Source organism: Gouania willdenowi, chromosome 16 (assembly GCF_900634775.1).
Source record: "Gouania willdenowi chromosome 16, fGouWil2.1, whole genome shotgun sequence".
Taxonomy (NCBI): domain Eukaryota; kingdom Metazoa; phylum Chordata; class Actinopteri; order Blenniiformes; family Gobiesocidae; genus Gouania; species Gouania willdenowi.
Window position 1 is genome coordinate 7461531 of NC_041059.1, and position 26942 is coordinate 7488472.

Sequence of the window (26942 nt, forward strand, 5' to 3'; positions counted from 1 at the left end):
ATCACGTCAGCACGCGTACATACTTTTGGTGGGAAAATGAGTGCTTTTGTACGAATATCTTCAAATTAATAGCTTCTGCGGTTTTTTTCCTTCTTTGTTTTGGAAAGAAAAAGTTGCTGTTATGAGTGGATGACATTACAGTGTGGAGGAATAATTGGCAGAAGCCTTTTAGGAGCGTTAAAACCACCTGGATCACCAGTAAGACACAACACTGCCTATTGTTTGCTAGCATGTTGCTGTCAAGTTGTAACAGAAGTCTACGTTTCTCCAAATAATCACCACTTACGGAGATTTAACAGAGTTTAAACGTTGCTTTTGTAGGTAACTTGTAAAAAGTAAGTTTTATTTGTGTTTTTTTTTTTTCGGGCTGTAATCATTGTTTACCCATCGCGTAGTAACATAACAAACATGCCGGAGATCAAACTGAAACACGTGGTGTCCTGCAGCACCGAGGACTCCGTGAGTTACTTCACGCTAAACGTATTTTATTTTGACCCATGAAGTCATTTGTAAAATAATGTCATTACTACTGCTTTGTTTTCATTAGACACACAAGGCTGAGAACCTGCTGAGCTCTGACACCTACAGGAAGTGGAAAGCAGCACGTGCAGGAGAGAAGCAGACGTCTGTCATCCTGCAGGTATGTGTTGTTTTTCCTCTGCACCAGGGGTTCCCAACCTTGGGGTCTGGACCCCATTTAGGGTCACGAGATACTTCGAGGGGGTCGCCAGATGCCTTAAAAAATAAGAACATATATGTTTAAACCATTTTTAATCTTTTTCTGCAACTACACCAAATGTTATGTTGTTCATTGCTTGTTCTTGCCATATTTTTGCTACTTTTAATGCATTTTTGCCACTTCTCCATCAAATTTCCATGCCTTTTCTACACATTGTTTCCACTTTCAATAAATTTTTTGGCACCTATAAACCCTTTGCACCACTTTTCCATCTAATGTCACATTTGTTGACTCATTATTGGCTCTGCTGTGGTTCACTCACACCTGGTGACCAGGCATTTACGTGCTATACATATGTTGGTGCAATTAATAGTTTTTTTCATAAAAAAAAAAAAAAAAAAAAAAAAACGATAAAAAATCTCTTTGGACATTTTTTGGATTGATACAATAATCGTGCAGTGAAATATCATGATATATCGGCAAATCGATTTGTTCTTATACCCTTACACAACACTGTCATTTACTGTATGTTTTTCTTTCAGTTTGTTTTTGGTTTCATCTTGTGTATTCTTGTCATTTTGTAGGCTTTTGTTGTCATTTAGTGTATTTTTCTGTCATTTTTTTTATGTTTTTGGTGTCGTTTTTTGTTTTTTTTACTTTCATTTAATGTATTTTTGGTGCCATTAAATATATTTTTCTCTCACTTGGGATGCTTTTGTGTTCTTGGCATCATTTTGTGTAGTTGTCTGTTATTTTTTGTGTATTTTTAAAGTCGTCTTGTGTATTTTTGAAGTCATTTTTTTTTACATTTACTCGTGGGGTTTGCACAAAACTACATAGCCTACCAAGTATTAGGAAAGAATTTTAATCTGTACTCTTTGTATTTTCTATTCTGAATTAAATTGATTAATAAAATTATAAATCAATGTTTTTTAGTTTTCTTTTGGCACTCCTGCCTAAACTGTCCTTGGTTTATGTTTATGATTTTCTAATGTTCACTGATGTTCCACTCTTTAGTTTGAGAAGGAGGAGCAGGTGCACAGCATTGACATCGGAAATGAAGGCTCAGCTTTCATAGAGGTGTTGGTCGGAAATTCCTCCGCAGTGCGAGACCAAGACTATGAGGTGTTTGTCAAACTAAATCAACAGTTATCTAATTTTTTACGTAGACGGATGTTTAAAAGTTTCATATTCGCATTTTTTAATGATTTAGGTTATTCTGGTCACGTCTTCGTTCATGTCTCCCACCGAGAGCCGCAACGGCACCAACCTGAACCGAGTACGTTTCTTTGGGCCCAACCAGCTGCAGAAAAGCACGGCTCAGGAGAAATGGGACCGTGTGAAGATAGTATGTACTCAGCCCTACAGTAAGGTGAGAGCCTGTTTCTATTTGGGTCATTTCATGTCATTTTAACAAACGGTCCACGCATTTCGATCTAAAAAAGTCTGAAATTTTTACCAATTATTCCGTGATTGTTCAATAGACACACTGTACATCTTTAATTTGATCGGATGAAAACTTTTTGAGATATGGCTATTTTAGTGGGGGGGGGGGGATGTGTGGATTTTTGTGCGTCCTTATTTTCCTTACATTTTCAGCATCATATAGGAAAATTGGTATACTAATACAGCTCCACCTACTCTCTCAGAATATACAAAAATATCTGCTATACATCTTATCTGGTGGACATACCAGCACCTCAGATTTGGAAAAAAGTTTGTTGGGTTTTGGGTCTGGAACATGGTTGGGCCTTCAGTAAACCACTGAGCATATGTCTCAGCTCCCTGTAATTTGATCAGCTTTGAACTATGTACATATACTGTTCACATCACTAATGATTAGTCACATACAGTATATACATTGGTTCTTGGGTGACAGTCTTTTGAAATCCAAAAAAATACTTTTTTTTCCCCAACTATTTACGTTCCCACACTTTATGTGGGAATGTAAGAAAAAAATCTGATCTGTTTTATTTGTTTTTTGTATGAATGTTACTTTTTCTTAGGATATTAAACATTTTTTCTTTATGCAACTTTTTCAATCTTATTTTCGAACCCCAATTTTTGGTTTTTTCACCACTTACGAATATTGAAAATCCTTTACATGAGGCCATTGCAGCTTGCCTTTGTGTCTCATATACGTTTTTCACAGTAGTTTGCTGTATTGGTTAATTAATCAGCAATGCTACAAATCATCCCAAACCACTTATGATGAATTTAACATTAATCTCTGCAGCAAGGTTGCATCTTGTACTTGCTTTTATACTTTTTCTTCATTTATTCCCGCATCTAATTGAAGGTTGATATTTGATCATCATTGTTCCTGCTGCAGTCAGAAACTGAATGAAATCATAATAATAGTTGTTTTTGCACTTTTGTCAGAACATTGCCTACGGCCTGGCCTTCGTCAAGTTTCACTCAACACCGGACAAAAATGATTCTCCTCCAACATCTTCTCCTGTAAGTAACGACAAAGCAGCTTTTTTTTAACGTGTGTGAGTGCATGTGCGTTTCATACACTGAGCAGCTGAGTGTGCTCGATCACGGCGTGACACTGAAAACAACACCAAAAAGGACTTAGACGGTTTAAAAAGCAGTGAAATTATAGAGAGGAATAAAATCATGTCTTTTGTTTTTGTTTTGTCGCTTTTAGATCACAACACTGAATTACACACGGTAGAAAATATGTATTAAATGGGCAATTTTAAGATTTTATGAATCGATAACAGGCCATCCAATGGAAAGTCGATTCAAATTGGTTTTTTAACCCAGTCCAAATTAACTCATTCAGTGCCAGCCATTTTTGAGAATTTTGACTGATTTTAAAGACCCACAGAATATTTTCTACTATGACTATCTGAAATCTGACTCCAGATTCTGAAAGATTGAAGCCTCTACTTTCATCAACAAAAAAACATTTGTTTCTGTCTCGGTTCTTTTGTAATCAGCAGTTGAATAGAGCAAGTTTTACACAAATCTTCAGTTTCAGAGCAAAAATCTGAGAAAAAGCCTTTTTCTAAAAAAAAAAACCCTGTCAGTGACTTTAAAGCTATTTTTTGCTTTAGTGACAACTAACATACATCTGAACATTGTTTCCTTATATATTATATAGAATAATATATATTATTATACATTAAAAAAAAACACTGAGACCGGGCTTTTGATAGCAAAATAATTATTATTTTGCTATCTATGTCAGAGTTGAATGGATTTCTTACTGTATTTTGGCGTTCCTCCAACTTTCTCTCCCGTCAGTCTGCACACACGTAACTTTCTCTTCCTCCCGGACATGCAGAGTGTCACGTCGTTTGCCGTTTTTTTTATGGTTTTATCTCACCATCACCACACTATCCATGAGTTCCACACATAGTCTGGTCGAGTATCCGCTGCTGGAAATGTCAGCTCTTTACGTAGCGCCATTTCCTGTCTCATAAACGCCTTTCCTCTCTTCCTCTGACCTCTGCGGAGCATGGATGATCTCGCATCCAAAGGTGCGCTGCCACCTCCTACATGTCACCTATTGTTTAGCTATCTGGCTCACAGGCTGGGGGTATTTTGTACCCCCCTCCACACCACCCCTACTCCCTCCTCCTCCTGACACACAGGGATGACCCGTTTGGCCCGGTTAATTAAGGATTTTATCTCACGATCACAACATTATCAATAATCCACTCAGGTCCACACATGTTCTGTGTTAGTATGTGGAGCTGTGAGCTGCTAGATACGTCACAATATCACTCTGTAGCGCCATAATCTCCCTTTTTCCTGCTTCTTCCTGCTTTGCTGGGTAGCATCAGTGGCTAATCTCACATCTAATGGTGCACTGTTATGTTTTATTTTGTACTTTTTGTCATTCCACTTTTATTTTGATTTTTAACCTCATTCATCCTGTCTTGTGTGGTTTTGTCTAGTCCTTTATATTGGGGTTTTCAACCTTTGGGTCAGGACACTGGCATGGGGTTGCCAGATGCCTTCATGAAACTAAGAATATTTTTTGAACATTTTGAGCGCATTTTTTCTTGTTTTTACCTTTTTTCTCCATCTACACCAAACTTTTCATATTTTAAATGATTTTCATCACTTTTTCTTGCCATATTTTTGCTCCATTTAATGCATTTTTGCTACATTACTCCCATTTCTGCCACTTCATCAAATTTCAATGCATTTTCTGCATTTTTTTTTCAATTTCAAGATATTTTCGGCACTTATACCCTTTTCACTACTTTTCCCACCTAATTTTATATACGTTGACCCCTTTTTTTTAACTATATTTCATGCTTATTTTTTGCCAATTTAACCACATTCACCATTTGCCATGCCCAATATATACCAGTTTAAACTAATTGTTCCTACTTTTTAAATTACAGTAAAACATTGTTTTTATTTAAATGCATGCGTGAACCAACGTGAATTAATAGAATTTCATTTTGGTGACAATATTGTTTTGTCCCAAAGACAATATGAAGCATTGTGAACATTTAATGAAATCTTATTTTTCCCTTTAAATCCTTTGTTTTTAAAGCTTTTTATTCAGAGTGTGCTCTGCTCTGCTCTTGTTTGTCCTCCCGTCAGAAGTTGACGAAGCTGGGTCAGTTTAAGATAAAAGACGACTCCCCCACATCGGGGCCCAGCCTTCAGCCCGGCAGCCTGTTCTTCAGCCGAGAAAATGCATCGAAGTCTTCCACCCCACTCAAAGGTAAATGTCCTGTTGTATTGTTGGTCAAAAGAAAAACCGTGGCTCAAGGCCTGTTACAGAGTTTGTTAAGCAATGGAAAGCAAACTGAGCAAGATAAGACATTGACTTTTCTCTCTCTGCAGCGTCTCCTCAGAGCCAGAAGTTGAGTTATGCTGCTGCGACTCTGCAAACAGGTGGCAGCTCCCACACACCAGCTCCATCTTTGTCTTCCAACTCTGTCTCACCACAGGTAGAAAACACATACAACATACCCAACATTTTCCTCAGCCGTGGGCAGAAAGCTGGTCAGAGAGGCTTCTTTTTTTGGACACATGAAACCCAGAACAATGAGAAAATAAAAACTGTGACGCCCCATGAGAAAACCAGGAATGAGTCATTCCAAGTTATTTACAGAATCTAAAAGTGTGGATTCTAAGCTTTCCAATGGTGTCACACACATAGAAATCAAAGATTATTTGAAGAAGTTGTGGCCATTTGAGTCTCTGGATACAACAAGTTTTCAACCATCTCAAAAGTAGCTGCAAGAATATCCATGTTTAAATATTTTTGATCAAAGTAAAGAAAAACTATACAGTCTCAGGGAGAACATGCAAACTCCATTCAGAAAAGCTTTGGAAAACTTGTTAATCATATTTATTCACTCCATAGTTTGATATGAAAAAATGAAAGTTTTTAAATGTTTAATACACTCTCAGCTTTACTGCAAGATTAAGCGACGGTCTTATTGTAATATTAGAGGTAGTGATATGTTGTATAGCCCGGGGGCCAAATCCAGCCCTTTGGACCATATAATTCGGGCTGCAGGAGAAAATAAAAATGACAAAGAAAACAAGAATCAATGTGTAAATGAAACGCAACAATATTTGACAGTGCTCACAGTTTTGCCAGTGTCATTGCAGTCATTTTTAAAGTTAACAGTTGAAAAAACTCAAAATTCTTACAAAATCCTTAAATTTTCCTCAAATTATGAAATAATATTTCCTTTGAATAAATAGAAATTGGTCACAAAATTTAGGATATTGAAAGTAGATCCTGTTGGGACTGATATTTATCACTTATTGCTTGGATATTGTCAGTTTCTTATATATTTTGTATTTTATGTATACATAAAATACTTTCAACATTATTTTGTAAACTATTGCAAAATAATGTTGAAATTACTCGTTTTCCAGCATATAATCTGTGGCCCACTTGAGATCAAACTGCTCTGTATTTGGCCCATGAACTAAAATTAGTTTGACACCCCTGGATATACAGAAATGATGTGTTGGTTGAGTTGCACAAGGAAATGTAATTTCATTCTGAACTCTGAAATTGATTGATTATACTTTAAAAATCTCCGAGGGGAAAATCCCTCTCTGCATGCGTATGTGTGTTTCTCAAGGTAAGATCTTCACTTTGACTTTCAGCCTCCAGCAAAAAGAAAATTTGAGTTTAGTAAAGAGCGGCAATCTGCAGCCGGCCCCCCTCCCTCAAAGAAACCAAGCCCAGGAGGTTCCCCCCCAGAGAAAGCTGCGACCCCCAGACCCAAGGCGAGTCCGTCCAGCCTGCCCAGCACTACCAAAGGTAACACAGGACCACAAGAAATGTACCCTCCTCCACTTTTTGTCCTAATTGTACCATTTCTGAAGCAGTTTCATCTCATAAATCTGCAGAGAAAAAGAAGGAGAGTTCCTCCAACACCGAACCTAAACCCAAGTCCAAGCCTCGGACTGTGCAACAGGTTCCCTTTAACTGCACCCTGCAGGGGGTGGTGATTGTCCTCAGTGGCTTCCAGAACCCGTTAAGAGGGGAGCTCCGGGAAAAGGCGCTGGACATGGGGGCCAAATACCAAACAGATTGGACCCCAAACTCCACACACCTCATGTAAGTTCCTCACAGGATCTACAGATGGGGCTGTAAAACTCAGGAAAATAAGGTAGATTTGGTTGTTTAAGTTTAATACAGAAGGAAGAAGGTCAAACAGCCAGAGGAAACTAATCAATTTTATGACTGAGAAGTTGAGCTACTGCTTTAATAGCAGAATTAAGTTCAAACAAATGAGTGACTATTTATTTATTTTTACTAAATTAATCATTGATTCCTTCGTTTTTTACTCGGAACTTCACTATTTCTTCATTAGGAGTTATAGGGATGTAAAGGAAACTAATCCCATTGTATTTAACTTACCGGTACATGTGTAATTCCCTTAGGACTAGGGATGTAACGATTAATCGTAAAAATTGATTCAAAGGTGTCACGATTCACATCAATACTCTGAAATTGGATCGCAGTACTCTTTTTTTAACAAGATTTTAAAGTTCACTTGTAATAGTCAGCGTTCAACCCTTAGAGTCCATTAAATCTGACATTTTACAACTAAATACGCAAAATGAACTTTAACTACATATGCATTCAGCAGAAAAGAGTGGGTTTGGGGTTGAGTTCCTCTTTAAATACAGTTGTATGTCCTCTCTGTGCTTGAGGTTCTCCCACCACCAAATGCAAACCATTCAGAGAGATTACATTTGTTGTTTTCCTAATGTTCTTTCCTGCTTTGTTCTCACTCACGGCGCTATTGACGTGCGTCATTTCTGCTCCATTACAAATCAATCCCTCAAAGTTCACTGAAAGCACTTTTCAACTTCTCTTCCATGATGTCACCACTCGTGCTCATGCATAATGTAAACATGTGTTTCTGTCAACCTCCAGCTGTGCCTTTGCCAACACCCCCAAGTATAGCCAGGTGAAATCCGCGGGGGGCATCATCGTACGCAAGGAGTGGGTGCTGGACTGCCATAAGAGGAAGCAGAAGATCTCCTATAAAAGGTTAGAAAAGATTCTTTTCATACAACTTGCCTTTTTGTTTTTGTTGTTCTGATGTTGGGTGTGTAATCCCATCTGGAAACATTTAACTACATGGCATTCAGTTGTTGTTGTTGTTTTCTCAAAGAGCACTTTAGTCACTGCTACAGCCTGATTTTATTCCATGTTCCTCCATCTTCCAATCTGTGCACGAGCCTCTCACACTGATTGAAGCTTCCAAAAATACATCTTTTCTTTGGCTTTGCCCACTCGCTGCAGAGAACATTGTAACCTTGAGCTGCTGATCCACAGTCTCCTCCCACCGTTTTCCAGGCGCTCTCTAATTACATGCTTCATTATAATAGTTGGAGCTTTTTGCAGCATCAAGGGCTTTTTTCAATGGATGACGTGAAGCCGGGAAAGTCTCGATTAAATGAAATAGTCCTGTGTTTGATTGTAGAAAGGCTTTATAACTGTGGGAATTCCTTCTAATTTACTACATTACTTGTAACTTTGGGACGTAATGAGGATAAATGTCCTTTTATTAAAGGTAATTGATATGTTTTTGTTACTTGAAACATGTCTGAAAATAATTTGACTAAGACCAGTGTGAAAAATCTAAATAAAATAAGACGAGAGATTTTTCTGTGGTGCTTAAACATTGTAACCATTAAACAAATATTTGAATTGCAAATGAATGGAACATTTCAAGTAAATTTGCAGGTGAACTTAAGCACAAGAATTTTGGGAATAATTAAAAATACGAACTTTTCATGAGAATAATTTTTTGGAATTAACTGAAAATGAGGAGTAATTTTAAATAAGTGATGCTGCTATTTTAGATGATGCAACCATACTTAATAGGGGTGTGCATTGCCATGAATCTGATGATACGATACATGATTTGCATGTCACGATACAGTATATCCCAATACTAAACGATGCAATATGCATCTTGATATATTGCAATATCAATAATTACAAATTTCCCATTTTCAAATACAAAATGGTATGAAATACAGTTTTTTTTTGTTTTTTTTAACTTGTTTTCTTTAAACTTTGAACATGTTCATGGTGACAAAGTAATAATACAAATTCAAGTACCAATATCCGATATTTGTAAATTCTTTTTTACTGGTAATTCCCATGGACATTTTCCAAAATTCTGCCATATGCCAGTTTCTTGTGATATGTGGTACATTGTCCCAGAGTGTCCCAAATTACAGCTGTTTAATGGTAATGAAAACCAATTTTATCATTTAAATTTTAATTGACAAACCTAAATATCACTGCTTCAGCTTGTGTTGCCATTTTATTGTGAATGCTCCATCTCTTCATTCAATCAAAGATAGAAGTGTCACCATTACTCTCTGCCCCGCCCCTCCTTTCTCCCCCCCACACCCACACACACACACATCCGGTCCAGCAGTGTTATTGTGCAGCACGTGGAGTGCGGTGCGTCGCTTTGATGATGCATCCTTTATTTAAAAGCTGCATCTGCTATGGGTAATTAAACTGGCCTCTTACTTTGATAATATCAAGCCCTTAAACAAATGGTGCCCACTCACTGTAGCGCCTTTTATGCACACAAACATTTTCTCGCTGAGCACGTGAAGCTTCCTTCAGCTCCTGACCTGTTGGATATATACATAACATTACATTAAAGATAATGCAAGATGTTGTTTCCCACCTTTTCCTTTGTATCATATTTCTAAGGCTGTGCCGTTTTACAGCTCCTCCTCCTCCATAGGTGACTGTGATGAACCACAGTCACCAATGGATAGAAGTGCTGGAGCAGAACGTTTTATCGGAGCGCTTACAGTATATCGGTGATTTTAGATGCAGTCCGATACAATCCTATATTCATTTTCTGGCTGATATAGGACCGATATCAATATCGGATCGGGACACTTCTACTAGGGCGACCGTGGCTCAGGTGGTAGTGGGTCGTCCTCTGATCGAGAGGTTGGGGGTTCGATCCCAGTACCTGACTATGTGTCGAAGTGTCCTTGGGCAAGACACTGAACCCTAAGTTGCTCCCAGTGGTCGACTAGCGCCTTGCATGGCAGTCCTGTCCCACTGGTGTGTGAATGTGAGAGTGATTGGGTGAATGAGCTGATGTGTAAAGTGCTTTGAGACTGCTTCAGTGTGGTGATAAAGCGCTATATAAATCAAGTCCATTTACCATTTTACCATTTACTACCACTCATTTGTTTTTCCTGGTGTTATCATGACTTGTTATTGTAATATCTTTCATTATCAGAGTTGCAATATGCTTTAAAATTTTGCATTTTGTCGGAACTGTTATGAACCATATACAATTCTTTAATTATAAATGTGTTAATTGACCTTTTGCAAAAGCCCCGCCCCCTATTATTTACTTTTGTGATGTCCGTCATGTTCTTGAGTTGGCCCCGTCTGTAATGGCTGGGAGAAGTCTACCGGTGTGTGTTATTTACTCTTTTCGGAGCGATACCTGCGCGATATCCTCCAGATCCAGGAAAAATGGGTTACAATATACTGTGGAGGGATATATTTAACATATTAAAATAAACAACGAAGGCGACATTATAACTTTCGAAGCGAAAGTATACTAGACCAGTCATGCTCCTGCACTGCTGGGTAAGTTTTCTTATATTATATTGTTCATATCCTCCTTAAGCTATAAGAGCGTTACCACTGCTAATGGGGATCTTAATAAAACAAACTGTTACATTAGCTATAGCTAGCTGAACCTACAGGTGACCAGCTTTTCTCTAGGTATGTGAATATATCGTTATGTCACTTTATTTAGTCAAAATCAAATCAAATCTAGCTTTATTGTCATTTTGCTGAACATACACAGTAGTGCAGACAAGATAAGAGAACGTTAAAAATATACACATCTCCCATACTACACATACACGCTTACTGACAGACACACATCCCTGAGACGTTTTATAGTTTTATAGTCCATTGTAGACATCGCTCCAGTTGTGTTTTTGGCTTTGGGAACAGAAAGAACACAACTTTCCCAGCCAAACTTTTGGGGTACCTGGTATCCGACTTGCACAAGCCATGAGCACACCGCTTCACCATTGTGCCTGCTCTGAGCATGTCGGACCTTGTTTACATAGTAACGGTTGCTCGGACGTATGATTGGACAATGACAGTTTGTGGGCGGGGTTTTGCAAAAGGTCAATTAGAGGTGTAAGGATACATTCGACCAACGATTCAAATCCCACTTTTAAAAAAGTCAATTCAGAGATTGAGATGTAATGATGCATTAAACGCTTTTCAATTTGAATACATAGAGATTATATTTTGGAGGAAAAACTTGATTAAAAAATAGTCAAAATGCAGATTTGTATTCCTTTATTTAAATTCACAATAATTTATTTTCTTCTAACAAACTGTTTGAACTCATAAACATAACTTCCTTTATCGCCATGCAAAGTTGAGCAATAATATATAATTTATGAAAATAGAAGAAAAGTTTCCAAATCATAAATACAGTTAAAAAAAATGACAAAAAAAAACCATTTTTTTCTTTTTCGTTTGCATTTTCTTTTTTGCATTTGTGTTTTGTTTTTTGTTTGCCTTTTCTTTTTGTGTTTGCGTTTTCTTTTTGTGTGCATTTTTTTTTTTTGCATTCCTGTTTTGTCTTTTGTGTTTGAGTTTTCTATTTTGAGTGTTTTCTTTTTTGTGTTTGTTTTGTCTTTTGTGTTTGCGACAAGTCTACTTGTCATTAAAAACACCAACAACAGAATCTCTCCATGATGTGGTTGACTGTTTAAGGGATGGATTTGAACTTTTTATCTCTGAATGAAAATAAAACTGAGGTGGTCCTATTTGATCGTCCTGACCAGGTGCAGGCCCTTTCCTGCTCCCTGGGCTAGAAACCTTGGTTTTCTCATGGATGGTGCTTATAAATTAGTAAGACAGGTCAGCTCAGTGATAAAGTCCAGCTTCTTTCAGCTAAGACTGCTGGCAAAAGTAAAACCATATCCTGCCAATAGGAACCTTGAAAAGGCGATTCATGCTTTTATTATGTTACGCTTGGACTACTGTAACTCTTTTTATAGTGGCATTGATCAGTCCGAGCTCAACCACATCCAGCTTGTCCAAAATGCAGCTCCTGTACTGTCTGCTCTGCAATGGCTTCCAGTGAAGTATAGGATTGATTTTAAGGTTCTTTTATTGGTTTTTAAGTCCCTGAATGGGCTGGCCCCCCAGTACCTGGCTGACTTCCTTTCATTGCATCGGCCCTCCAGAGGTCATCCAGCCAGATAGTTTTAGACGTCCTTCATTCCGTTTTAAAATCCAGAGGTAACCGTTCCTTTTCTGTGGCAGCTCCCACCCTCTGGAATGCACTACCGCTAGCTGTGTGACTGCAGACAGCCTGTCCTCTTTTAAACACTGAGCTCAACACCCACTTGTTTGTCTGCCTGGACGATAGGACACTAACAGGTCTTTAAGATATACTGATCATGTAGAGCTTTGTAGGCTATCAGGAGGATTTTAAACTCTACTCTAGATTTTCTCCTGTTGGTACCTGTTAGTATTCTGGCTGTAGCGTTCTGAATTAACTGGTTGGATGAAGTGCTTGGTTTTCGGATAGAGTCTGAAATGGGTCCGCTAGAGGACCCGGAAGGTCGGTGTTTTCCTCAGGGTAACTTCTGTCAATCCGCCTTGAAAACAGAGTATTTTATTTTTAAAAAAAATCTCCTCCTTTTCCGTTGTGATTTCACACAACACATTAACAACCGCAACAAATTAACAAATGACAGCAATACATTTATAAATTACTGCAACACTTTTACAAAAGGTCAAAACAATTTAACAAAACACTTTTACAATTACAATGTGCCTTTGTTTTACTATTTGTTTTTTTTCTAATTTATTATGTATATTTGTTTTTAAAATTGTGAATTTGTTGTGGCATTTGTAAAATTGTTGCAAAAATCTGTAAATGTGTTGTGGTATTTGTAAATGTGCTTTACACTTCTCAGCCACCGTAGGAAAGGATTACAGCACGACATCAGCGTTCCACACATCTCAGCTGATAACATCCAGCTTTATAGAGACTTCAAGGAGTTTGTGAAGTGAAACGTCATGTCCTTGATAAATGAACCCAGTGTGGGCGCAGTGCTGCCATTTATTTGCAGCTGTTGGTCTTTGTTCAGCTTCGATATAGATGCTTTTTTTTGTTAATGCTGTAGTGATGATGTGGTCTTTTTTGTGTGTGTGTTTTGTCTTTTATGTTTGTGTTTTCTTTTTTGTGTGTTTTCTTTTTGCGTTCGCGTTTCCTTTTTGTGTGTTTTTTTTTTTGCATTCCTGTTTTATCTTTTGTGTTTGCATTTTTGTTTGTGTGTGTGTTTTCTTTTTTATGTTCGTGTTTTGTGTTTGCGGTTGGTTGGTTGGTTTGTTTTTACACAAAGTTCAGCCTGAGTTTTTTTTCTCTGCTGCTGAGATAACATAACTTTCTTGTGAGCAGCAGCAGTTTCTGTGTCACTCTTATTGCCCTAAGACTGATTATTTTTTTCCTTCCCATCTTCAATTGCACTTTTATTAACCATCTAAGCTCAGGTCAGTAAAATGCCTTTTCTTTGTGAGCAGAAACAATTACAGCACAACATCAGCGCTCCACATGGCAGCTGATGACATTCAGCTGATGTTTGTAGAGTTTTGGAGGAGTTTGTGAAGTGAAATGTCATGTCCTTGATAAACCCTGTGTGGGTTTGGTGCTGCCATTTATTGGCAGGTTCTCAGGGATTGATCTTTGTTCAGCTTTGATATCGATGCTTTGATTTAGATGCTCTTTTTGCTAATGTTGTACTGATAATGTTTCTTTTTGTGAGTAATTTTAGACATCTGTATCATACATTATTCATAAGTTATTTGATTAAACAATCAATTCTTTCACAACAAATGTATTAATGTTGTGTAAAATATTAGTTGTTTCCCAGACTCATTTAAAACTATGGTTAGGCTAAGGCAAGGGGGCGTGGCTTCAATACTCGAGATATTTTCAAGTATACTTTAATGAAATCAGATTATTTCAGTCAAGACAATGCTAAAATATATTTTCCCAACTATATTTAATAGATTTCAACTTTGAAAATTACCATTTCCCAATTTCAACCCAACCCAGAAATGGATGTATCAAATTTGACCAGGCTCTCCATGCTTTATCTACTTCTTTATTAATAACACTGTGCTATGTAAAGTGTGTAATACGCAAGCATTGGTAAAGCTTTAATGATCAGTGTTTAAACTTCCAGTTGAAAAAATCCTGCCTTTCGCAGAACGGATTCCTTTTGTTCCACTCCTAATGCTGCACTTTGAATCATCACGCCATTCATTTAGAAAATGCTGCGTTTGTGTTCATGCATAACGTCTCCCTCGTGCTTAATTTTATATCATCCTGATACTCAGAATTGATTTGGTTTTTACTTTTCTGCAGGTATTTGATGGACGGTGCAGAGTCGAGTTCAGAAAGCGAAATGGACGTGGACGAGCAGACCGAGGAGGAGGAAGAGGAGAGGGAACAAAGAAAAGAAGTAAATAAAGATCATAAAGGGAGCTCAGATCAAAGTACATTAAGAAGCAGCAATTGAGGATTTGCATGAACACTGCTGTGTTTGCAGACTCCACGAAAGACTGAGAGACAAACCACTCCAAGGAAGACTCCAGTTAAGAAGGAGGAAGACGACGACTACGGAGGCTCCACCGATGTGGAAGAGCCAGGTTAACTTACATCATCTTTTTAGAATAAAATATTTTAGTTTGGAAACATAACTGAGGTTTTCTAATACCTAAAGAACTGTAAAGTCTACTTAAAGGCTGACTGGGAACCAGTGAAAAGACAGATCTGTGGAATTTGACTCAAAGAAAGCATATAAAGGTTGAACACTTTTCCCACCTAATGTCGCAGATATTGACCCAATTATTGTCACTTTTAATATTTTTTCACCATATATCATGATTATTTTTGCCAATTGAACCACATTCACAATTTGTCTTGACCATTATTGGCCAGTTTAAATTAATTGTTCCCACTTTTTAAATTACATTACTCCAAACCCCCCCTTCAGCCATTTCTGCTACTTTTAAGACAATATTGACACTTTGTACCACTTTGTCTTTTCATTTTTGGCCACTCTAATTTTCAATTTTTAACCACCACTTTTAACCCATTTTATTTCTGATTATTACAAAGAATTATGCATTTAAGATGACTATATATCAAGGTGCCAATACTAATAAACTTCCTGGATAACAGTGGATATTATGAAGATAAGTAAATAAATGTGCTTATCACAGATTCATAGAACAATGGACCATCATTTTGCTGACTTTATAGAAAAGCTCTCCCCTTTATTCCCCCTTATAGATGGCCCTGACTCCCTGTTTTTCAGTGTTCATGTCTGTGTTCAACCACCTTCAGGTACATTGGGGGTCGCGGGCTGAGAAGGTTGAGAACCACTGCTTTAGCATATTCAAAAAAAGATAATGTGTAAAGATCTGATGGAAAAATAATTAGAGATTCAGTAGTTCAACTCTTTTTTTTTTTCACTCCTATTGATGGCTTCAGTTCGAAGTTCTCCTGCCACAGTGCTGAAACTAATGAAAGGCCTTCTGTAATAGCCATGTGATTAGCTCCACAATTTGAATATCATGATATTTTTCCTCCAGGGTCTCCATCCTCCGCTTGCTCTCTTTTAAATGCTGCCATTCTGTGTGTGAGTCAAGTAATATTAACAGTCATTGCTGGAACAGAAAGCGTATTCAATCAATGCTTCATCTCACTTTTTTATCACGAGGCCATTTTCTTTATCAACACGGCTGCCAATGCTTTTATGGCACTGTCACTTTGTAATTTATTCAAATTACTACATACATCATTAATAAAGCATCTGATAATATTTTTAATCAGAATTCTAAGTTTTAGTTTTGGTTTAGCTAAAATCATAAAAAAAATGTGATGAAATTAACTGTCGCCCTTTAAGCCAGTTCAACTAAAACTCTCGTAAATTCACGATCCAAGGCAGCAGCTGTTTGAATGATTACTTTATAAAACTTTACTAATATGTACACAGATTTTATGATATGGAGTATTACAATATTTAAAGCTGAACTTACTGTTTAGGACCTATGTATTTTCATTTTAAACTCAGCATGAGTTTGGTCAAATCGCTGTTTGTTCTTCAGCGTCCCTAAGCTATTTCCACCAAGATCCAATCAAACGACTACGAGCCTGAGACACTGAGCAGGGTGAGGTCCAAAACATCCGTTAGGCCTCCTTAAATCAGTATTAAGCTCCTGAATGGCTCTTGGTTGTGGAAGAGTTACGGAAATAGAAGGCAAACATAACAAATGGCCTTGAAAGCTCCATGGTTACTCTAATGGGACAAGCCCCCACATGGTTGATTTATTTTGTGCAAAACAAACGCGCAACAGATTGAGACGAACAGAAGAAACATGACAACGTAAAGGTAAAGTAGAATAAATCAATCTGAAGATCTGCACCTTTTGATAACATAATTAATTTAATAACTTTGTACCTGTTATAATGTTAAAAAAAAAGTCTTGCAGAATTGATCGGCGACCATCCACTTGGACATTCTTTTATTTAACAAAAAGGAGCATGTATAATAAGACTCGGTCTTCAACATGCTCCTATTCTGATATGTGAAAAGTACTGACTGTCAATTACAATGCAGATATTGTAAACAGGATTACATGGAAGAATAAATTTGATTTGATATATTTATACATATAAGGCAGCAGGTCAGCACTTCCATTGATGTTAGACATGGACAACTGCAGCTTGAAGTCTAATTTTATGTGGCCCCAAAAATATACGTACAAAATGAGTCTAAAGTTGCACAAATTAAAGGTGAAATACCCAATAAGCCAACAAAAATGTGTAAAATGACTCCTAACTCTCTAAACAACAAGAAATATGTGCATAATGTTTCCAGAAACATCCACAATGACTTTAAACACACACAAAATATCTTCTAAAAAACATGAAATGAAGGAAAGTGGAAAAAAAATGATATATACATGATTCCAAAAACACACAAAACAACAATGCATTGACCCCGAGAAAGAACGCACAACAAGACAGGAAAATAGAGAAGAGGTCAACAAAAATGCACAATCCCCTTGTTATTTTTTGTGTTAATGCACAAATTAGTAATTTTTCTAAAGGTTGACATACATGATGATAATGTGGTCTGTTTTTGTGGCCCCCGCTGTGATGTAAAAATTGCTTATCTCTGTTCTAAGTTAATGCGTTTGAGAAAAAGTGTCAAACTCATTTTACCTCAGAACCACAGATGCCATAATCATCTATTAATAGATTCAAAATTTATGATAAATCAATGCATTGTTAAAACGTTCACATCAAACTATTCACATAAAAAAAAACCTGAAATGTTATTGATAGAACAGCATTTTTAACAATTGAATGCCTTATTTCATCATTCACACATGTTCATTACAACTTCTCCACTATCACAGTGATTTTTTATTTTATTTATTTGACCTTTGTTTAAGGTTGTGAAGGGGTGAAAATTTTACTGTAAATTTTAAAGGGATCATCTAACTTATCGGCATCAGTTATTTGAAATTACTGCCAAATAATTTGTGAGTAGCAAAACCCCAAAATTAAACTGGTTTTGGTATGAAGTAGTGATTCTTGTCCAACCTTTGACATTTTAGTCAGTGTTTAAATTTAGCTAATTTTGTTGTAAAAATGTAAGCGTGACAGTCTGTGATTTTGTGTCAGCTGCGCACTGTTTAAGGGGGAATAAAGGTCCCTTAGGACTTTCCTGTGTTGTAGGCAGGAACCCTAGCCAAGTATAGTTATGCCCTTGTTATTACTGTCCATTATAATTTCAATAATAAGACCTAAAAAGTGACTTAATTTTAATCAAAGGGGAAAAAAAACCCTGTTTTTATTGAATTCGACTGCTCACATAGTGCACATTTGCCTCTTCCGGAAGACGACAAAAAAAATAGACATCAAATGTTTGAACGCTACCAGTTTGGGGAATAAGTTTCTGACTCAAACATTGTTTTAGCTCAGATTGAGAGGGTCACACTAGAGCTGAAGAGGTTTGAATTAACTGAAAGTAGCCAGGGATTAGACAAAAGGATAACCTTTGTGGAGCACTCAAACAGATGAGCTGACAAGAACATCATCATAAGAGCGGAAAACACACCGAGTGATGGAGGAGGAAGAAGAGGATGATGAGGAGGAGGAGGAGGGAGGCAGTACATGATCACTGTGGAGGGACTTGTGCATGATTCTTATTTCTATGTTAATGCAGCGACCGAAGTAAAGTGGCGGATTGCTTCTTTAGCTTTTCAACGGCAACTTTTAGTGCCAAGCTTGTGAATTAGTAAAAAACATTTAACACTAGAAATAAAAAAAATTAATTTCTGATTATGCCATAAAAAAGAAACCCAAAATAACCACTGTGTTTCAAAACAATTGATATTTAACAAACATTTAACCTACGTTTCAACCCAGGCATGTGTGTGAAAATCTTATCGTCAAGATACATTTTTATATCTCCTGACATGTTTCGACTGTCAACTGCCACTAGTTCTGTTGATTTCCTTTGATGCTTCCTTTGATGTTTCACTCTACTTCCATGTAATAGTTCCAGCAAGATTAATTTTGTCTTATTTTTGAATAGTATGTTAAGTTTAGGTTTTGTTTATTTGGACAAGGTTTTTCAGGACATTTTTTTTTAATCTCCAGACATGTTTCGACTGTCAACTGCCAGGAGTTCTGCTGATCGCCTTTGATGCTTCTTTTGAAGTTTTACTCTACTTCCATGTAATAGTTCCAACAAGATTCATTTTGTCTTCTTTTTGAGTAGTATGTTAAGTTAAGGTTTTGTTTATTCAGACACAGTTTTTCAGGGAAAAAAATGATATCCTGACATGTTTCGATTGTCAACTGCCAGTCTTCTTGACTTCCTATTACACGCAAGTCAAGTGAAACTTCAACGGAAGCATCAAAGGCAATCAGCAGAACTCCTCTGACGAAGACTGGCAGTTGACAGTTGAAACATGTCGGGAGGTTTAAAAAAAATGTCCTGAAAAACCTTGTCTAAATAAACATCAAAAAGATGACAAAATGAATCTTGCTGGAACCATTACAAGACTTAGACTAATATGAAACAAATGCCTTTTTCTTTCCACAGAGGTTAATGACTCTGCAGGGGACACTGAGGATGAGCTGCAAAGGTAACAACAACAATTAACGACTTTGATGGAATGCCTTTTATTCCCTCTGCCTTTGACTTGGAACACGATGTGATGATGGGATTTGTGTTGAAGGTTTCAAACTAACAGTTCTAAAGTGTATTTCCATCAACTGTGATGAGCACGTTGGTGTTTTGTGACTACCATAGATCTCCAGCTTTACTATTTTCAGTCCAACTAACTTCTCATATTTTTTCTTTTACATGCCTCAATAAACAAACCCAGTATTTGCATCTTTCTCATCACCAAGCTGCACATTCATGGTCACCCTGTCTGTCTCCCGTCTTGGGGGATGTATTAGATATGAAGATTGCTTCTTTTTCTCCTTTTTTTGTCCAAAGTATGATCACAAGCTGAGCCAAAAAACAGATGAAATGATTCCTGTGTCATTCCATGTTATTTCATCATCATTGTCCATGCATTTTGGTATAAAAATTTAGAAATGAAGAAGTTGCATAATGAAAAACGTTTTATATCCCAATAAAGAGTAATCTTTATACTATAAATTAAAACAGAGATCAGATTTTCTCCTACATTCCCACATGCAATGGAAAAAAAAGTATTTTTTTGGATTTCAAGAGCCAATGCATATATGTGACTAAATAATCATTAGTGATGTAAACAGTCTATGTACATAGCTCAAAGCTGATCAAATTACATAGCCAAAGTTGTTTACTGAAGGCCCAAACACGTTCCAGACCCAAACCCCGACAAACATCCAGGTTTGAGGAGCTGGCATGTCCACCATATAAAATATACTCTACATCAGATATGTTTGTACTTTCTGAGAGAGTAGGTGGAGCTGTATTACTATACCAAACTTCAGTTTCCTATGTGATGTAGTTCCTGAGATATTGGAAGAAAAATAAGGATGCATGAAAATCGACACATTCTCCCCTCATTAAATTGGCCGTATCTCAAAAAGTATTCATCCAAACTATAAACGTATAGTGGGCCTATTGAATTATTAAAGAGCAATTGGTAAAAAAATTCCGAAGTGTGTGGTATGTCCTGAAAATTTGTCAAATTACCCTCCTGCCAAATGTAGATTAGATTTTCCTAAGAAATGCATTTGTAGGTTTTCAAAATAATCTTTCACAATATTTGGCTTATTTCCAAAGGAAGTTTCTACCGGATATTTCCTCTTTTTTTTTCCTACTTCTTATTACTTAGTACCAGTATATATAATCTCTACAGCAGGCTTCATAAAGTGAACTCTAACGGATAGAAGACTGACTAGTTGATGAGACAGAAAAGCTGATTGTTTAAGGGCGGTAATGGTCACATGTTACATGTTGCTGTCCCTGTGAAAGGGTGGAGAACAAGAGCCGACAGAAGAAAGCAGCTGCAGCAGGAGAAGTGGCTGTGAAAGAAGAGGATGATCCATACGGGGGTTCGACGGATGAAAACACAGATGCTGAAGCTGAAATGGATCATCCCATTCCTGATCTACCAGGTCCGTCTCACTGTGCCTCCTATGGCAGTGTCCCTAAAACACCTCCTAGACACTTTGTGTGTCTTAGTCCCTGTATGATGAGATGTTATTTAATATTGTGAATGTGTAATAATAATAATATCATTTTAAGTTTATTTAATTTTATTTTAAAGTGATTTCCAAGAAACTCATACACTTTACAGCAGTGTTTCTCAAATAGGGGTACGCGATTCAAATTCGAGTGGAAAATTGACAAATAAAGTGACCGGAAGTGATAAAAATTATAGAAATAAATCTATTGAGTGTTTTTCAACCTAGGGGTCGGGACCCCATGTGGGGTCGCCTGATATGTGGAATTATCATTCTTTTTTTGCATTAAAAAAACACACAATCTCATATTTCTATACTTTCACTTTCAGAAATATAAATCTAGTTAAACTAAAATGCAGTTATATATATATATATATATATATCATTATGCTCTACAATTGTTTGAAATAGTTGTAGTCTGACAAATACGAGAAATGGGCTACTTAAGCCAAAAAAGTTTGACAACCACCGCTTTACAGTGATGAAAACAAAGAAATATAAATCAGAAAAAAGAAAGAACATCAGTTAAAAAAATGAGTTTAAGATGTTAGACCAGTGTTTTTCAACCTTTGGGTCACCTGAAATGAAATGTCTTGTAAATGATAAGAAAAATACTGATTAAACATATATGTATTATTTGTTTTCATGTAGAATACAATCTCAAACAACTGTATTCTATACTTTCACTTTCTGAAATATAAATGTAGTTCAAATAAAATGTAAATAAATAGATAGAAATTAAAAAGTATACAAATATCTGTGGTGGTTCATCTTGTCACTTTGTGCACTAATCCTGGCCGCTCTGTATTTGTAACCCAGCATAACAAACATGATCAAAAACTAATTCTAGAGAAATTTGTGATATAAAAATGGGGTCACGACCCAAAAAAGGTTGGAAAACACTGTTAGACGAATGGTAAATGTTACGGCCACACAACTCCTCAAGAGGGAAAACATGGCATGTAATTTGATAAATTCAATTCAAAGTCATCTCAATGCACTTATCAAAATATAAAATTAATAGTAAGAAAGAGAAAACCCAACAAGATCCACATGAACAATCATTTAGCGACAGTGGGAAGAACCAACTCCCTTTTAACAGGAAGAAATCTCCGTTAGAACCAGGTGAAATGAATGAAATGAAAAACCTTTGATAACAAAAATGTACTGATTTGCTTCAAATCAAAGACAACCCAACAGAACAACCACAGGCGGGCCAAACTTCACAGAAGGGAAGGAGAACATTGGGCAAAGGTTCTCGACTCTGCTGACAGCATCACTGATGGTTTTTGTGCTCATCTTATAGAAATGATCTTTTTTCCATCTCATTGTTCAGTCATTTCGATTCGCTGATGACGAGCGTTCAGATGCATTTTCCACCCGCAGTGTTTGGATTGACAGCAGCAAAGCAAACAAACGCAATCACTCAGACTTCATAACTCAAACCTTTTTTTTTAGTTTTTTATCACATTCTCTTTTCTTTTTTTTGTGCTTTCCTACAGACTTTCTGAGCGGAAAGTACTTTTTCCTCTACGGCAATTTCCCCAACAATGAAAGACGACTTTTGCTCCGGTACATTGTTGCCTTCAACGGGTGAGGCAGAGTTCTTCCCTTTTCTCCTGTTGTGTGATTGGCTGCTTTTAAATGTGGTTTTTGTAATCACTTATTGCTCTGGTGTTGTTACTGCAGAGTGATTGAGGACTACATGACAGAGAAGGTTCAGTTTGTGGTGACCAGTGACGGATGGCAGGACTCGTTTGAAGACGTGAGTCGAGTTTGAGCTTTTAATTAAGTTGATAAAGTATTATTTTAGTGAACAGGAAAAGGTGGGATTAGATAGGTCTGTACTGTGTTATGTATGTGTAACATATAAAGCCTGGCTTCCCAAAGTGCGGTACGGGTACCCTCAGGGGTACGCAAATTGTCATGGGGGGTATGTGAATTAAAAACAAAAAAAAACATTGATTAATGTACCCAAGTTTGTACTTTTTGTATGATTTATACGTCATGTAAAGTATGTAAGGCGGCAACAATATCCAAGCAATAATTAATCATTTAAGTCCCAGCCCAATTTTTTTAACCTTATTCTTACTGCGATTTTTTGTGTTTGCCCCCACAAACTCTGCCAATGTGACTTCCCAACACATCTTTGGATTTTTGTTTTTTGGTTTACACGGAAAGAAACAAATTCGGCTGAAATTGAATGAGGTGATATCATGGGGAATACTGGGAACAAACGAAGAAAGACAAGAAATCACAGTAAGAATAAATTAAAAACACTTCTATTTATCCGTCTGCGGGACTCCACATCCCACAATCCAATGTGTAAAACTTTTGCGCCAATTTATTGTTTGCGATGTAGATGAAAACAAACTTTCATGCAGCAATTTCAACCCTTGACATCTTTTTCCGAGTAAATGATCTTGAAATTATTATGACTCATGAGGCAGACGCTTTTATTATCTGATAAAATAATTATGTTTTTCTCCAACATCTTTAAACACAGTGACACTGTGAAAATTGGATTTCTTTTTAGGTTGTAAACACTTATCATCCAACTGCAGGAAGCGCTATAACGTATTCACTGAGTTGAAGTCTTTCATTAACATGTCACAGTGCTACAGACGAGCTCCGTGTTGCGTCTCTGAAGTGATGAAGTTTTACAAGGTTTGGTGAAAGCAGCAGCAGCGCGCTCTCTTTCTTCTCCCTCTAATCCACGTCTCAAACTCCGGCCCTTTGGAGCATCCAATTTGGTCTGCAGGAGAAAGTAGAAATGACAGAGAAAACATGAATCACTTTTTGAATGAAACTCAACAATATTTGCAGGGGCTAACAGTTTTCCCTGTGCTTATATTGCATGATTGCATCATTTCTAATGTTAAACTGTTGGAAAAAACTAAACATTTCTACAAAATTCTTAGTTTTTCCTCAAGTTATGACATAATATTTTCCTTAAAGGGACAGTATTATGATGAAAACGTCACTTTATAATGGTTTTGTCCTAGTGATATACATTCCCTTGTTTCCACCCTCCCTTGTTATTCCACATTTTGTAAAAAAATTATCTCCAAACACTTTATGATGGGGAAACTCCTCCTCCTGACAATCCTGGCTCCTCCTACCCAAGAATGTGAGCTCCTCCCTCTCAAACTATCTTAAAGGTTAAACAAACATATCAAAGGCAGGTTAATATCTTAGTTAATATCTTTATGTTCACTTTAAAGATAATTCGAAGAGCAGTGTGAGCGCTCACGATCAGTTTCATTTTTAGTAGCCATTACATCGCCTTGTATCGTCTTTATGGGATGATCTGACGTGTTTATGACCCAATGAGACGCAGCAGTCGGACAACACAATGGACTATTGTTTTAAATAGTCTATTTCTGTGATTGGAAGAAGTGAGGACAACTAGAAAGTGACGTAGCAGCTCATGTGAGTGTTTGAAGCAGCTCATAGTTGAGAGTTCACGTCCCTGCAGCGCAGCGCGAGCAGTCACAATCGGTTTCAGTTTTATAAGCCATTATATCGCCTTGTATCGCTTTTATGCGATGATCTGACGTTTTTGTTACCCCCACAGCGCTAGGACAAAACAATGGACTATTTCTGTGGTTAAAAGAGGGGAGGAGGAGAAGAAAGACTGTTAATGATTTGCTGCTGCAGCTGTTGTGATAAACACATGAACTGAAGCAGTGTGTATGTTTATGCCTACACATGCATATGCATGAAGGCCCCAAAAAACAGCCTGTTTTTAGAAGCGGTCTGAAAGTGACTTTTCAGAGGGCTGAAACTTCAGAAAGCAGGTGAGTTTGGGAAAATAAATCTCAAATACTATATAGTTGGGGTTCTTAGAACAATTGGAGATGGGTGAAAAATAGCATAATACTAGACCTTTAATTAGATAGAAATCGGTCAAGAAATCTAGGAAATTTAAAGTAAAGACCCCGTGGGGACTGATATCTGTCATTTATGACCAGTTTCCTACATGATTTGTATTTTATATTTACATAGAAGTGCAAACTAGGGCACAAAAATGTTGAAGTTGCTCGTTTTCTTAGCATAAAATCCATAGCCCACTTGAGATTAAACCGCTCTGTATTTGGCCCCTGAACTAAAATGTGTTTGACACCCCTGTTTTAATCCAAGGCGCTGATGGAGAACGGCAATCTGAACTTTGTCAAACCCACGTGGATTTACGCCATCAACGAGCGCCAGAAGATGCTGCCCCACCAGCCCTACGCTGTCGTTCCCTGAACTGGTCCACCCACCAAGGAAAAGCAAAAAAGCAATAAATGTGTTATTGTACACTTGACATTAGTTTTCTTTTAATCTGAACTTCTGACATTTTCCTCTGAATCCTCCACAGGTCTTATTTCAGCTTGAGAATAACTCTTGAATGACATCCGTTGATGGTGTTTTATAAGATTTGTGATAGATTTTTTTCTACGTAGCCCGTGCCCTTGGGTGTTTCATTTCACAAGTTTCCATTAGCCTGTCAATCCCTGGACTTTGATAAACGATTCGGACTTGTTTGGATCTCGATATCTTTGTGCTGCTGTGTTTTGACTTTGCCTATAAAGTTATCATCCTCTCCTGACTTCCATTGATGCTGATAAAGGCTCTGACGTGTGTAAAGCTCATAGAGGAAAAACTAAGGCGCAGACTTAGCTATCTATTGAAACAATAGATAGCTTTTTTATATAATTACATTAAATGAGAGTAACTCAGTTGTTTTTTAAACATGTTTTGTGTTCATTATGTTGTTTGTGTTTGTTAAATAGTTTTTGATTTACTTAATAGATTAGAGTGACACTCATTAAGCCAAATTATACCATAGTTTGGTTTACCAGGTGAGAAAATGATCCCAAAATTTGGTAAACTTCTCTGAAATTTTCAGTATTTTGAGTATATTTTTGGACAAAGTGTTCAAAGGTTTTTCAAATACCTTGATTTACATTACTGACGGTCTCTTATGTCGAATAAATCCATCAACAGTTATATTTGGGAGTTTGTTTCAAATGCTTGTTAATTTGTTTTTAATTTATTCAAAGTTTTTCAGGACATTTTTCTATCTCCTGTCTGAGGAGTTATGCTGATTGCCTTTGATGCTTCCTTTGAAGTTTCACTTGACTTAGATGTAATAGTTCCAGCAAGATTCATTTTATTTTTTTTTCACAGTATGTTGAGGTTTCATTTATTCAGACAACATTTTTCAGGAAATGTTTTTTATCTCCTGACATGTTTTGACCGTCAACTGCGTAACGCTCTTTGCCGTTGTTGCCAACCGCCGTAAAACTTCACAGAAGAAGAACTGCCAGTCTTCGTCAGAAGAGTTCTGCTGATTTTTTACAGTATGGTAAGTGGAGGTTTCATTTATTCAGACAAGGTTTTTCAGGGAAGGAAGAAAAAAAAATCCTCCTGGAACTATTACATGGAAGTCCAGTGAAACATCAAAGGCGCTCAGCAGAACTCCTCTGACGAAGACTGGCATGTGACAGTTGAAAAATGGAGATAAAAAAATGTCCTGAAAACTTGTCAGAATAAATGAAACCTCAATAACATACTGTTAAAAAACAATCTCGCTGGAACTATCATATTTAAAATGCCTGCTTGCTTTACAACACTGCTTTCATCTTAATGTAAGTTTTCTTATGACTTAACTGGGCTTTTTTTCCAAATAAAAAAAACCAACCTTTTAAATATTCTGTCTTCGCTCTCAGCCTTCCCTGTGTTTGCTGCTTAAGAGGCACTCGCCTTCTCTTCACTTGAATGTACTCCTCCTGCTGCTTTCCACCCCGGAGCAATCGAGTTGAGGGGATTAGTGTGAGTGAGGGACAGAAAGGGTGGGTGGGTGGGTGGGCTTGTTGCTCAAGAAGAGAGAGGGAAGCGGAGCCTGCATAAACAAATGAAACCGTCACTGCCTTACTTTCAGGAAACCTTTTTTTTTTTTCCTTTTTTTTATTAATACAATGTACAAAAGATGCCATTAACAT

The 26942-nt window shown here is 37.0% G+C and overlaps 1 protein-coding gene across 3 annotated transcripts; it reads left to right on the forward strand.

Moving 5' to 3' along the window:
• Positions 1-25546, forward strand: xrcc1 (X-ray repair complementing defective repair in Chinese hamster cells 1). Of its 3 annotated transcripts, none has more exons than XM_028469858.1 (18): positions 1-198; positions 363-459; positions 548-640; positions 1697-1804; positions 1893-2051; positions 3062-3139; positions 5252-5375; positions 5498-5604; positions 6785-6941; positions 7010-7241; positions 8067-8183; positions 14605-14701; positions 14789-14888; positions 19367-19409; positions 20741-20883; positions 22455-22545; positions 22642-22717; positions 25096-25546. In XM_028469858.1, exons 2-18 carry the CDS (start codon positions 409-411, stop codon positions 25201-25203), a joined length of 1884 nt encoding a protein of 627 aa, XP_028325659.1. In that variant the 5' UTR covers positions 1-198; positions 363-408; the 3' UTR covers positions 25204-25546. The 3 variants fall into 3 exon arrangements, with proteins under 3 accessions (XP_028325659.1, XP_028325661.1, XP_028325660.1); XM_028469860.1 differs by having other exon boundaries at positions 7031-7241; XM_028469859.1 differs by having other exon boundaries at positions 5255-5375; positions 25096-25203.
• The last annotated feature ends 1396 nt before the right edge of the window (positions 25547-26942 follow it).